Genomic DNA, 14,435 nt, shown 5'->3' on the forward strand with positions numbered 1-14,435 from the left:
TCCCAGTTCTTTTCCTGCAGCCATTTTGGCCAACTCACTCCAAGGCCCATCGCAGCTACTGTCGGAATTCTATGAATTTTTGTTGATCCCACGAGTGGAGAAGGGTGGTTACGATCAGAAAACGGCAGGCTAGTAAAGGTAGCTGTATTTATCAAAGGGCATATTCAAAATATAGCCAAAATGTGGAAGTTCAGAGAAATACAAGACAAAGTGTGAGTATTTTTTATGCGAGTTCAAAAATCAAATCACGACAAAATTTTGCCAAGACTTGTCACCTGATTGCCATATATCGTGACGAAAGGTTTAATCGAAAATTTTTAAGCCAGACTTATCAGTTGTTTGATTTAATGTGCTAACATTTGCTCTGCCCAACGATTTTCGGTCTTCTTCCGTTTGTCATCCTCGTCGAAATCTGATTCCTTGCTGTATATTTTCTCGTAACTGATTTTAGCAGAACAAGGTCTTAAACAAAAAGCAAGAGTTATTCTAAAAAAATTACATTTAAAACAGGGGTTAAAACAGTTCCCAAAGTTGTTTATTAAGGTACATAAACAGCCAAAATTAACAGGAACTGAAGCATATATAGTACATTTGTTTGCACATTTTGTACAAACACAAGATCACTTCTGATATTGTGACTGAATGGTAAAAGTCTCTGTAGCCCAATAGCAATTCCAAAGCAAGTTGTTTGTCCCACCCAGCGCAAAGACTCCTTACTCAAAAATTTTTTCTGTGACTTGTTTCTAACTATATTTCTGAGACTAAAGAATGGAGACTCTGGCACCCAGGGTAAGTGATTTGCTGCTCGGGTTTTGTCAGTTATAATCCAAATCTTCAATAACCAAATTTGGTTATGGAAATTGGTCAATATTGGACATATATTATATCTGTAAATTATATTGAAGGCCGGAACAGTGAGCGCCAATTTTGTGCCTATCACCAGATTTGAAAATTTTGTCCCAGATTAAAAATTCGAGACGAGAACAAGAAGGTTGATCAATACCATTGCTTTCAATAAGTGGATATTCATTTTGAAATATGATTTATTATTAAGGTTTGCTCAAAAGAATGCAATTTCCGGCAAACTTGAAGCATTAAGCCTGGTTTTCATATATTGTATCCCGTCGGCGATGATCCCCGATGCATAGCATTCCTGATGGTAGGGGACCATCCCTGGCGGTCGGGGACGATCCCCGATGTTATAAACAATATTGAAGCGCCAAAACTAAAATTTTGATGAAAGTTTGGGAATATGGCTGCTGATAAAGGCCAATAGTCAACTTTTGATATTATCATCGATCTATGATCAACACATTGACGTTTATGATCAACACATTGATAATTTCAGGATATTTTGCAAATGAAAATTCATCACAATAAAGTAAGAAACTTTCCCCGCGCACCCGTCAGAAAAATATTGCTCCAGAAGAAGCCATTGTTACAATGAAGATAAAAAAGGAGAAGCAAATTCCAGTATGAATTTTCTTGGGAAAATTTCTGTTTAGTGGATTATGTAATGATCATGACATAGCTGAAGATTCACCCTGATTCACCTTAAAAAATGATGAAACTCAAACTTAAGACTAGGAATCAAACTAGGAATTATAGCCCCCTTAATGTTCCCTGTACTGTCGAAAGCATTCCAGTTTTTCCGCAAAACAGTTACCCTCCCTTCAGTTCAAATGAACTCACTTTTGACAGAACATTCCTGATCCATTGTTCTCTTTACTATTGTTCGTTGGGAAGCGTGGGGAAAGTCAAATTATTTTGACTTTTGCGATGATCGGGGATGATCGCCGATGGTTCCGGATGACCCGGTTTTCATATGTCATAAACCATCGCAGACTGTAATAGACCATCGGGAAGCTGCGTCTGGGATCATCGCCGACGAATTAAGATATATGAAAACCAGGCTTTAAGATTATAAAAGATTTTTCCTTTACCATGGTGCTGCCTCAGGTAGTAACACTCTTGCCCTAATCAACAGATCTATTAGGCTGTGAGGTGCCAGGAACGTTCACAGTATGTATGAGAGAAATAGAGACAAAATGAAAAGTACATTTTAAATATCTTTCAAGCGAAGGCAAAAGTTTAGTTTTTCCGCCCCCACCCCCCCCCCCCCTTTCCAATTCCAATAGTTGATCAATAGCTGCTTATGTCCAATAAAGTGAGCAAAGCAATCAGGCTTAAAATGGTTCCCTGAAAATTTTTTGAAGCCTTTGAACCCACAATTTTCAGCCTTAGATTTGTGGTGCAGGCAGCACCATGGAAAATGCAAGATTGAATGTTTTTTATTATTTACTTGAAAGAAATCCATTTCTGTTTTTCATGCTTTTTATTGCTGTTTTGAAGATGGCTCAAAATAGGAGAAACAGCAATCTCTAGTACTTTTTGCCCAAAAAATAAGAGTGTCTCAATTAAAAACCTGATTTGCTTCATCAGATCTGCTTTGTTATAAAACCTTGATACTCAGCTGTACCATTATAAAATATTAACAGGCAGTTTCAATTCTTGCATTTTTATTCAAAATGAGAACCATTTGTTTTATAAATGGCCCAATGAAAAATTTTCTCATTTATTTTTCCAAAGAACCCTGAAAACTGACACTATTTATAGTATCTTGATAACCTTCAAGCAGAAAACCTATTTCAAACAGAAGAAATTTTGATTTAGACAAGTTGTATTTAATTTAGAAGTATTCCTTTAAAGTCCTTATTCCATCATAACTTTCTTGTGCACTTAACAAGAAATGCAAAAATTTGGCTGACTCTAAGGAGTGTCTAACAAAAATGACTTTTTTGATCACTGGCTTTTTGGGCCAAGGATTTTAAGAGATCCTGTGTGTTGTATGAGAAATTATACTTAATTAACTTAATTAAAAACACACATACACGATCAAAATTTATAGTTTCTTGATAACCTTTTGATAACAAAATATAGTATATATCTTTATAGTATTTTATAGTATCTTATATAGTATTTTATAGTATCTTGATAACAAAAATTTTTGATTGTGTATGTGTTGTTAATTATGGTTTATAAACACATTAATGGTATCAAGTTACCTAAGAATAAAAATGACTTTGTTAAATTGATATGTGTATCAGTAAGTATGTCTGTGTGTATCAGAACAAATTTTGTTAGAGATTTGTTAGAACAAATACATACTTCTTTTTGTTATAATTTATGGACATTTATTTTAGGGCAAATGTGGTGATGAATTATACAGAGGTGGAAGCCAAAGTAAGGGAGGCAACAAATGATGATCAGTGGGGACCTCATGGATCACTAATGAATGACATAGCAAAGTACACTTTTATGTATGAGAGTTTTCCAGAAGTGATGGGTATGCTATGGAAGAGAATGCTGATAGAGAAGAAAAATTGGAGAAGAACTTATAAGGTGAGAGAACGGTTTTGTCTTGTAAACAGTAATTTTCATTAAACCGATGTATATGTACCAAAGAGTTTTAGGGTGATTTTCACTAAAACATTTCACTTTTATGATAAATCTGCAGTAATAAATTTTATGATAGTACATTTTAATGGTTTTCAAACAACTACAGTTAAAATTGATAATTCAAACCTTTTTTGAACCAAAATTGTTTCTTTCAATAGCAACAGCAGCCAATATATGCAGTGCACCAGTCTAGTACTTACTATTTTCAGGCAAAACTTTTAATCTATCTATGAAACAGGCCTTTTTGGTTTAATGCAAGAAATTGCCCTCGTCGAATTCCTCTCCAAATTATTGGTATGCCTGCAGGCTCTTGACCCTCCTTAATTAAGGAATATGCTTAAAGAAATATGTCTTGCCCACAAGAAGCAGAAATAGCATGTACAAAAAAGTTAGTTCCTGTAATTCATAATATTCATGAGTGAAAGATCAAGTTACATACATACACACAAAATTTTATTTGATATGCATGTTTTGCTAATGGCAGCATGTAGCTGATGTGGACCTGCTTATATACACACAATGATTAAATGATAAAAGAAAATGCTATAAATCTTAAAGTGACCATTTTTGCTAAAAATTTAAACATTTGAAATCAATGTGGCAAGAAATATTAATATATCAACACGTTGCACTAATATATTTTTAAGAAATACCTTAAGTCAGATTGAGTAAAAGAAACTGAAGATGAAATTCCAAATGAAATCGAGTCTAAAGTATTACTTATTTTTGATAACTAGTTTTTTATAATGCTTGGGAAGTTGCTAGGGAAAAAGGCAGTATTGCTTCATTTCATTTAGAAAGCCAAAGGTTAGGCTTTAGTGTTTGAGGGCTTTTCCTTTTTACCAATATTATCGTCGAACAAGCAGTCCCTGACCTTCGTAAGGAAACTTGCGGGTAGTTTGTCACACTTGTAAAAGACCTTCCTGAAAAAGCCTTGCATGAAACTATTTTCCTGAAAAAACCAGGGAAGTACTTTTGTTCCTTGTTGAAGCTCCCACAATACCTTTTTTACAAATCGAAAGCTGCATAGAAGACAGAAGACAGCTTATTCTGTTAAACTGGATTTCATCTGAGTGGAGTGCTTGAACCTGTTGTTTTAATACTACCTCCAGAAATCTTGCTTTCTTCACAATGGCTGTGTCTTATCTGTTTTGCTAAGCATTAAGTGTGTATTCAGAATTCATACAAAAAGATATGGCAGCTTTTCATTTTTTTGGAATTTGTTGCCAGTAGCATTCATCTCATTCAATGATTTTTCCCTCTCAGTTTTTCAGCGGTTATGTGTTTAAGACATCAAATATTATTGCAAGAGAAAGTTTTGCTCTTGATTGATTTTAAAAAGTTGACAGTTAACAAATTTGTACAGAAATGGGTCAAAAGCAAAAATCCTTCCTTAAAATTTCTTCCAAAAATGGTTTCATTCTCCAAGGTGTTGGGTCAACTATCTTAAAATTTTTAACCAGTCACAGAGGACTTGAAGGGTGCCCTGGTGGGTGTAATCTGAAATTATGGTGTAGATAGTGAAAATTACATCATAATCTCAGTTAGATAGCTATAGATCTAGGACAAAGTTGTCATACTTAAACTAATTTCTCATTTGTTATTATCTTTTCAGACAGACATTTTGTAATACTGTTTCATTATGCTTGACAATAATGAGTTTATTTATTGCAAAAAAGCCATGAACTGTATTTCTTTCTTCTTTGTGCTAGTCCCTGTTGCTGTTACATTACCTTCTAAGAAATGGCTCAGAAAGAGTTGTCACAAGCACAAGGGATCATTTGTATGACATGAGACAATTAGAAAGCTACCAATTTACAGATGAGAATGGCAAAGATCAAGGACTTAACGGTAACTTCCAGCTATTTAGATTTAAAAACAACATGTTTCTTTCATATTTAGTGTGTTAGTTATAGGTTTAAGCGGTTATAGAGACTTAAATACGCCATTATTTGCTATTTTCTTGTTGTACTCTGTCAGGTGTGTCTATAACATATATGTAATCTGATCACCAAACCCTCCGATAGGTATCCAAGATATAATTAACTATCTCATCCTTTAAATTCTGCCTGCCACCTATTTAAAGTTCTGTTTGGTAAAGAGGTCCTGAGTTTGACAAATGTTTCATATTGCAAATCATATATGAAAAGCGTCCCGCCCTTCCACAGCAAATAAGTTTGTTTTCTTTGTTCTTTCGTCCTAAGTTTTTAAATCACAGACCCTTATGAAAAGGTTTCCTGATACATTAGGAGCTTCCTGAAACAACAAACAGCATACTGAAGTATTTTTTGTTTGACACTCTTCAGAGTAAAACGTCGGATACTGACCGAAAGTAAGCAGAAAATTTATATCCAGGTGCGGATTCAAAGTAACGTGAGAGGAAAAAAGACGCGCTTGATTGGCTTTTTTTACCAATCAGCGAAGTTAGCGGACGGGCGAAAAAAACTTTAGTATGCTATGTTTCCGCGATTTTGTGCCATCGATTTTAGGCCACACAGATCTCACATCCCTTCTCCTTGGTCAAGTTTACCTTTTAACCTTTATATCTAAGGTAGAACTTTCATATGTATTATGCTGCAATGTTTTTAGATAAAAAACAAATCAGGCAGATTTTAGCAAGCATGCGACATGTCTTTATTGGGTTTTCCATTTCTTTTCGTATGTTCAAAGCTTCATTGATATATATAAGGGTGTTGTTTTTTCATAGACTTTGTGTGACTGCAAAGTTTCTGAAGAAATTTTGCCTGTAAAGATAGTTTGAAAGAAGTAAATTCGAAATCCAAATTCTTCAATATGCAATGTTGGAATTGTTGGTGCTGTCAACAACTTTTACAAAGGCATTATTCGACATTATCAATAAACATTTTCCTAATGAATGGTAGACAAAACATCCAACAATTGCTAACTATGCTTATCTGATCTGTTATATTTTGCAAAAAAATGCATTAGTCTCATTTTTTCACAGTACGACACAAAGCCAAAGAACTCATAGATTTTGTCCAAGATAACGATCGTCTGAGACAAGAAAGGAAAAGAGCGAAACAAAATAGAGAGAAATATGTTGGACTGTCGTCAGATGTAGTTTCCGATGGTTTTTATAGTAAGTAATACACAAACGGTTATTTGATTCAAATTTTTTAAATTCTCAACTCTGGCCGAAAGCTTCAAATCTCTACTGCCATTATTTTTGTCGTTTCCTGCTAAGACATGCCTTTATCTATTGCAATTTATCTATGAAAACCAACTCTGAACATGTCCATCTGTGCTGGAAACATAGTTTAGGACAATTGGTTTGAATAGGTTCTAAGGGGTTAAGGGTAAACTTTAGTATCTAAGTTAAATGCATAACCACTTGAGCTAGCCTTTTCCGTTATAGTTTTAGTTTTTCTTTGTTGTTTTTATACATTTAGACATATATACTTTTAGACGTAACCCTGTAGCACACGTAGGAAATGCTTGATGTTAAAACAAATAATATCATGATTCACATTTTCTATTTTGTTCTGATTTGGTTCTGGAAATCGTTTGTAATGAAGTTGTTCCTTTTGGTTTCTAAATTACCTAGACACTTAAATGTATTTAAAAGTTGTCCGTGAAGTGATTGCTGGATAAAAGATAATGTAAAGTTCATGGCGACTGCCTTTTTTGTAGACCATTTTCGTACACATTCCTTTGCCTGTTAATATGCTTGAAAATTTTTTCAATTTTTCATTAATTGATTCATTTAAGGTGATCGTTACGATAAAGAGCCTTCATCGATTCGGTCACGGGACGAATTCGATGCAATGGATCTTCAAAGAAAAAGCAAACTTGGAGAGTTTAAGGACAAAATTGGACAAAAGTTGAACGAGATTAGGCCTGGAAGGAGGGATTATAAAGATTACCAAGAAAAATCGTGGGATAAAGGAAGAAAGTAGGCGAAATTTTGTTTTTGCAACATTTTCTTAAGCTTGCACCGCATGCGTAGCATACATAGACGCCTTTTACCATGATATAAGATATCTGGAAATGTTGTTTCTTCGTTTTAGTGCTTATAAAGACGAACCTGAAGATGGCGAAGAAGTATCGGAAGATAAAGAGGCAGCTGATGAAGATATTTTCTCATACCGTTCATCAAAGTCAAGTTCCTCCAAGTTTAGTTCATCAGATCTGGGTTCGGAGCTGGATAAACCTGACACGCCCACGCCAACGCCCGCTCCCACGCAAACTCGGCAGCCGGTTAGAAAAATCGATCTGGGTGCAGCTGCCAGTCTTGTTAACGTTCCAAAACCAGCAGCGAGTGAACCTAGAGAAAATGGAACTTCTGCAAGCACAGTGCCAATCACCACTGCGACAGCACCCTCGGCTATGAATGACCTCGTCGATCTTATGAGCGCTGGCCCCACCGACCCCCCTTTGCTCCCAATGAACACTGCACCCGAACAAGATTTGTTTGGGGGCTTTTCAAGTGCACCTACTCCAGGCATGAAACTTTGAATGCTCTTTAAACTTAATGTTGGTAGTTTGGTTTCCAAGGTGAATGCTTTAAGGTTATAAATGCTGATACTTGAGTATTATTTGATTAAGGGGACTTTAAATCTTAAAAAGTGGCTTGAAAAACAAAGTTTTAAGCTTCGTTCCCCACGCTTTGATTAAGATGGTCACAATATCTGCTTGGCTGCTCTTGAAAAGATCAACTTGCGACAACATCTGCTTTTTCTATAAAGACTAATTATATCAGATAAGGAGCACTGAAAGGGATCTAATAAAGGCTTAATAAATATTTAGGAGAATCCATTATTTTGATTTGGTGACAGAATGATAGAATGGACAAGTGAAAACCTATACAAAGTTAAGACAACTTAATCATATCACAGTCATAGCAAAGTGTTAACTCTTTACTCAATGTCTTTACTCTCTTGTATGTAGACAAATCATTTCTTTGCTCAGTCAGTAATGATAGTCCTGTGTTATGTTTTAAGGGCACTGATTGGTTTAAAAGGAACCAATCATGTATGATTTCTTATTATTTAACCTTGATCCGTATTACATTAACTTTGTTCCCGGCATTTTCGTACTATCAAAGGTATTACATGTAAAAGCTCCCACAGGACATGGATGTAAAGATGCGTCGGGGCTGGGCCGGGATGGTTCTGGACCCCTTGCTAAGGCCGAAATGTAGCCCTTTTGAGAATGGTTATAAGAGGGCCCCCTTGGTCTTGTCCTAGTACCACACCCTTGTCTCAAAGGGTATTAGATAAAAAAGAACAAGTAGTGCTTGAACTGCGCCATCCTATCCTGAAGTTTTCAATGCGTCATCCATCATCAGTATCTGTTTTCTTAAAGTAGCTAAATATGTTTTTCTTCCTCGAAAAAGATACCCTCAGGGTTTATTTGTCTTAAAACATTACCTTTATTTATATGCATTTGCCTGACTCTAATTTATCCTTTGTACTCCATGCAAATAATTTGATCATGCCAATAAGACCATTTAAAGGAAGAATGTATATAAATGTTTTATGATTCTGACAGTTTTTCCTCAATTTCAGCGGAGACAAACAACGGTCAGTTCGCAGACTTTGGCGCCTTCAACTCAAGCAAACCTGCCGAAGACGATACGGACTTTGGTGACTTTAGCTCATTTGGGAAAAATGTGACACCGGCTTCTCAGACAACAACATCACTGCAGGTAAAGCTACCATTTTGTATTGTGTGCTTCTAAATTTCTTCTAAATGTGCAGATAGTCCCAAAACCTTATTGGTTATTTTTTCGTGATAAAATCATTACATTGAAATGGAAATTATCCCCAACTTTCATATAACCACAGTTTTAACACAGGGCCACAATGTAGCAGAAGCAAGAATCAGCTGCCCGCCAAACAATTGTTGATCATAATGCAGAAATATCAAATCTGTTTTGTATATTTTACCTAAAGTTGTTTTCATAGCCAATACTAATTCGAAACTGTATCAGCAGACATTCAGTAAAGTTTCAACAATACACAACAATAGAGGACGATTTATACTTAATTTGCCAAAACTCATCCAAGAATCTGCAGTTTTTCAATACGGGCTTTTGCTGTTTTATGTTGTCACTAGTAGTGAGTTAGCTTGGCTTTTTGTGAAATAACGTGTTCAATATCATTAGACTTTCTTTGATTTTTTTTCGTTCCCTGATCTGCTATTGAACTGTTCCCAACTTTTTCCATCGAAATAATTATCCTACCTTCTAACTGCAATGCACTTATGCTACCCTCTTACTGCACTTAGAGTTATGCTACCCTCTTACTGCACTTAGAGTTATGCTACCTTCTTACTGCACTTAGACTTATGCTACCTTCTTACTGCACCTGGACATGTGCTACCATCTTACTGCATTTATACTTATGCTACCATTTTACTGCACTTAGACTTATGCTACCTTCTTATTGCACTTATACTTATGCTACCATCTTACTGCACTTAGACTTATGCTACCTTCTTACTGTACTTATACTTATGCTACCATCTTACTGCACTTAGACTTATGCTACCCTCTTACTGCACTTAGAGTTATGCTACCTTTTTACTGCATTTATACTTATGCTACCCTCTTACTGCACTTAGACTTGTGATACTTTCTTACTGCACTTGGACTTATGCTACCATCTTACTGCACTTAGACTTACGCTACCTTCTTACTGCACTTAGACTTCTTCAGTATAAAAAGCCTCATATTTCTTCAATTTTTGTCGCAGCAAGTCGGCGCATATTCATCTTCTGACTGATTGCCCTATTTCATGCAATTTTATGTGCCCGCTCTTCTCCCTATGTTGAAAACGATTGTTCCTTTCAGGGTTTGGACTTTCTTTCATCTCCAAGTGCCGTTCAAACAACCCCAACACCGTCCTCGTTTCAAGCCGGCCTCGCTCCTACTGGATTTTCGCAAACAATTAGTCCACCTTTAGCAAATCAAAATACTTTAGCTGCAAATCCAGTCAGATCATCGGTAAGTCTTTTTAGAAAATTCTTTCAAAAGAAGCTTCAGTAAGTAATTATATTGTTTACATTTACCTTCTATATGTATCTTGTTCTAATGACTAATGAAAATTTCAGTTTACCGGTCTCTCAAAGTGATCGATGCCGTTTAGGCAGACCTGTACACACTTTTGGTGTATAAAACAGGACTGTTCTACGTGTTGAGCTCCGGTCCTAATCAGCAATTGTCTGATAATCGCATTAAGCCTGAACCTTGGGATAGAGACTTAGAACTGTCCTGTTCTATACACCGTTGTTCTAATGAGAAGGAAATAAGCGAGTATATTTCAGTTATTATATGACAAAATTCATCATAATCCCAAGCTTATTACAAAACAAAGTATCAATGGTCCAACTTCTAGGCCAATGATTGTTCTTTTGAAAAATTCACTAAAGGTGGAAGGGGCCTAACATTCGCCGGACAGTGTGTATGGTTTAGTGACATCGTAAAGTCTCAAAAGCTAAGGTGTCTAACTATGTAGGGTAAACGTTGAAGTTACTGGGTAGGTATCCATCCTGTGTCTCTCTTACAATGTTTGCCATAGAAATGAGAAACCTAATTCATTTCAGTTTTAGTTTAAAATGTATTTATGTTATGAAAATGTTTCATAACTTGGTCACATGTTATGTCTCCATCTTATGTTTCCATTGGTTGCGACAACCCCCAGGGGATTGTACTCATAACTGTATTCACAATTACTATCTTGGGTCCACGAAATGTTCACGAAGTTCAGAATTATTTTTTTGGGTATCAAATACGAGAAAAGTTTCAAACTTTCTTGCATGGCGAAAAAAATTACTTTTTGGGTTCATTTTTAAGCTGGAAATTATTTTTCTGGATTGATGATTTGTACTAAAGCCTTTTTTCTATGTATATAAAATATTACAATACACGTTACTTTCTACTATACTTATCCTTGTTACTATACTACATTACATGGACGATATCAAGGAGCGAAAGATAATGACTACCCCGTGGCCAATTAGGCAACTAAAGCCTGAGCACCCCTATTCTAAAAATATTTGAGTACCCCCCTGGCGACAAGCTTAATCGAAGTCTGCATTCGAGCTAATATTGTTTTGCGTGGGTTTAGTGCTCTTCTTGCTTATAGATGTCTGCCTCACTGTTAGTACAGGTATCGTCAAATGCACTTCACTTTTTCATTGCCTTTCAAGAGTGCTCTTTATTTTACATTTGCATTGATCTCAACGCCATATCAGCAATCAAACTTTGATGGGATCACATAACTGTACAATCTAAGTGCAAATTGGAATTTGCTTTATGCCTTGTTTTAAAAACTTTCGCGATGAACAAGATTAGTTTTAAACAGTGTGTTGTTTCAACAAAGTTGTCGTCGCAGTCTGTTATGAGAGCCAGAAATTTTGTTTTCAAACATAATACCGTATTTCCTCCAACAAGCACCTATCCTCGAAAAGCGCTGCCCGCGAAAAGGCGCCAACCCATTTAACTTAGAGCCTCATTTTGAAAAATTTTTCAAGTTTTAAAGAAAAATTTAATTAGCTGTCTGTTATATTTACTTTTTGCCTTGAATAATTGAATTAGCACTTTGATAAATTCACTTATATTGTCAATCTAATGTAAGCTAGGCCATATACCCAGTTAACACCATAAATTTCTTCTAAAGGGAGTATCACCCAAGGAGAAGACCTCAATGTGGAGCAATACTGGCTTGGATATCAGTCTTGACACACTTAGTCCTATTTCTGCGAAGGACAAGCCTATACAGCCAAGCATGAATCAAATGACCAATCAACAGGCCGCAGTTGGTCACATGACAATGAACGCACCAATAGGAATGCAGCCTTCAAGCATGGGTTCTTTGAATGCCGGTATATCAAACATGGTAATTGGCTCCGGAATGACGCGACCCGGACAAACAGGACAGATGCAGCAACCCATGAGCTATCCCCAAATGGGTGGCCAGATGATTGGTTCACAGATAGGGGGGATGATGGGTAGCCAGCCGATGGTCAGCCAGCCGATGGTCAGCCAGCCGATGGTCAGCCAGCCGATGGGCAGTCAGCCGATGGGCGGTCAGTCGATGGGCCAAATGAGGTCGCAACAAATGACTTTTGGAATGCAAGGCTCGAACATGGGAGGTATGGCCAACCAAGGTATGTTAGGCAATCAAAATATGGGAATGCAGTTCGGCTACCAACAAATGGGCATGGGCATGCAAATGCCAGCGCAATATCAAACTCCGATGCAAGGGCCAATGGGACAATTCAGATCTTAATTTAATTCTCTGCTGCTACAGCTCCTTTCGGCCGAAATTTCTCCATGGGACAAGTGCTGCAGCCCCGCAACATTCGTCAAGCGAGAAATTATGCTTTTTAGTCTTCTTCGTTACTTATTTGGTTTATTTGATGATATCAAATGCCTTAGTCACGATAGAATATTCAGTGCATCCCATTTTCAGTGGGGTCTCTGTTGCGAGACCTCTTCGTCCTTTATATGATTTGCCTTTTGCTCCAATGTAGTATCTAAAGCAGCCAACCCTGTTATTTTGTACATGATTCTTCTCATTGTAAATTGATATTTTCTAAAATTGATGTTCTTGGTTAATATAAGATATCAAGGATCCAGACTTTGTGTTTCTCTAAGCTGTGTCGCCTCCCTGTGTCGCCTCCCTGTGTCAAGGGTAATAATATTACGGGTATATTGTTCCTAGATTTTGTATTAATAGCGTAGTCACCTAGGCGGAAAGTTTATTTTTAAGTAGTATATGTATTTTCAAATCTTCGGTTGTACGAAATTAATGTCGGTATTATTGGGTGATTGTTCATCCGGACACGGACTTAAATCCGGATCCTCGCTTATTAATGCCGCAAAAATTTCTGCCATGCATTAAGTAGCAAACTTTTAGACAAAAATGTATCAAACTTTTAGACATCTGGACATTCAAGAAATTGTCAAACACTACATTTTAAAGTCAGAGCTCTCATTCGGGAAAGATTGACTCTTCTGTAGACTGATTTTAGACTTTTGCAAATCAGGGGAATGTTATTTTTGAGTTTGTGGTGGTATTTTGATATGATATCGCACAATACCTTCAAAACATCGCACAAATCGTTACAAAAATAAATGAAGAAATTATTGCAAAAGGTTCTGCAAAAATCATTGCAAAAACCCGTGCAAAATCAAGAGAAAGTCTCTATAAACAATATCATCAAGAACCGCACCACAAAGCAGTGCTGAGGCTTTGGCTGACTGTAAGCCACCCTACAGTGTTGCAGTTAAAATGTAGTAAAATTGTCTTTAATAACTTGTTGAGTATATTTGTGCATTGCTTATCCTTTACAACCACAACCATTGTTTTTTGTTATGCGCTAAGAGTTTGGAAACTAAGATAGTAGAAATGAGAAAATTAATTTTTAAACTACATTATTCTTTTTAACGGTGTCGCGTTACCCTGCTAGGTGAAATATTCTTGTTTTGAATACTTGGTTTTCAGTAGGGGTGGAAAAGGCAACAGAGGCCAAGTGTCGAAATGACATCTAAAGTGGCCTAGCGCCTTCTAGAAAACGCTGGTACTGGAGGGCCAAGTTTCATCTGCAGTCGTTGTGGTTTGCTTGAAAAATTTGCTGTTATGTGCAAGTTTTTCTGCATAAGAAGTCTGGTCAAACGTGAAAATGTCAATTTTTGAAGTAACAAAGCCTTGAAAAACTTAAAACACATTAAGGTGCAATGTAACCAATTTTACACGTTATTTTCAATTTCCACGTAAAGCATCGAACTAAACTCGTGCCTGCATTGCCCAAGTCCTACAAAAAATGTTTCAACGGAGGTTTGGGGATTCTAATCGATGGAATACAAAACGGCTGTTTTAGGCATTCGCCACCTGGAAGCCTTTTTAGTCAGTGGGGATGGGCTTGAACACTCCTTAAAATGTATTTGTCTATGATTCCTGTTTGTATACACCTTACTGGACAACTATTTCTATTACTTTTGTAGTTAT

General features: G+C 36.5%; 1 protein-coding gene across 1 annotated transcript; it reads left to right on the forward strand.

The window, feature by feature from the left end:
• Window positions 1-26: 26 nt before the first annotated feature.
• Window positions 27-13,064, forward strand: LOC135696341 (clathrin interactor 1). The gene is made up of 9 exons (XM_089112488.1): window positions 27-212; window positions 3,204-3,402; window positions 5,172-5,310; window positions 6,425-6,559; window positions 7,189-7,372; window positions 7,488-7,921; window positions 8,988-9,127; window positions 10,274-10,426; window positions 12,102-13,064. Exons 1-9 carry the CDS (start codon window positions 181-183, stop codon window positions 12,711-12,713), a joined length of 2,028 nt encoding a protein of 675 aa, XP_088968614.1. The 5' UTR covers window positions 27-180; the 3' UTR covers window positions 12,714-13,064.
• Window positions 13,065-14,435: the final 1,371 nt, after the last annotated feature.

This window comes from Rhopilema esculentum, chromosome 14 (assembly GCF_057945365.1).
Source record: "Rhopilema esculentum isolate cy_ngs chromosome 14, ASM5794536v1, whole genome shotgun sequence".
NCBI classification, from domain to species: domain Eukaryota; kingdom Metazoa; phylum Cnidaria; class Scyphozoa; order Rhizostomeae; family Rhizostomatidae; genus Rhopilema; species Rhopilema esculentum.

Bases quoted from the DNA above. Each gene is read 5' to 3' on its own strand.
- LOC135696341 (XM_089112488.1), top strand. From the start codon at position 181: ATGTGGAAGTTCAGAGAAATACAAGACAAAGT. The intron at 5,311-6,424 runs GTAACTTCCAGC...ATTTTTTCACAG, and splicing joins CAAAGATCAAGGACTTAACG to TACGACACAAAGCCAAAGAA. The intron at 9,128-10,273 runs GTAAAGCTACCA...TGTTCCTTTCAG, and splicing joins AGACAACAACATCACTGCAG to GGTTTGGACTTTCTTTCATC.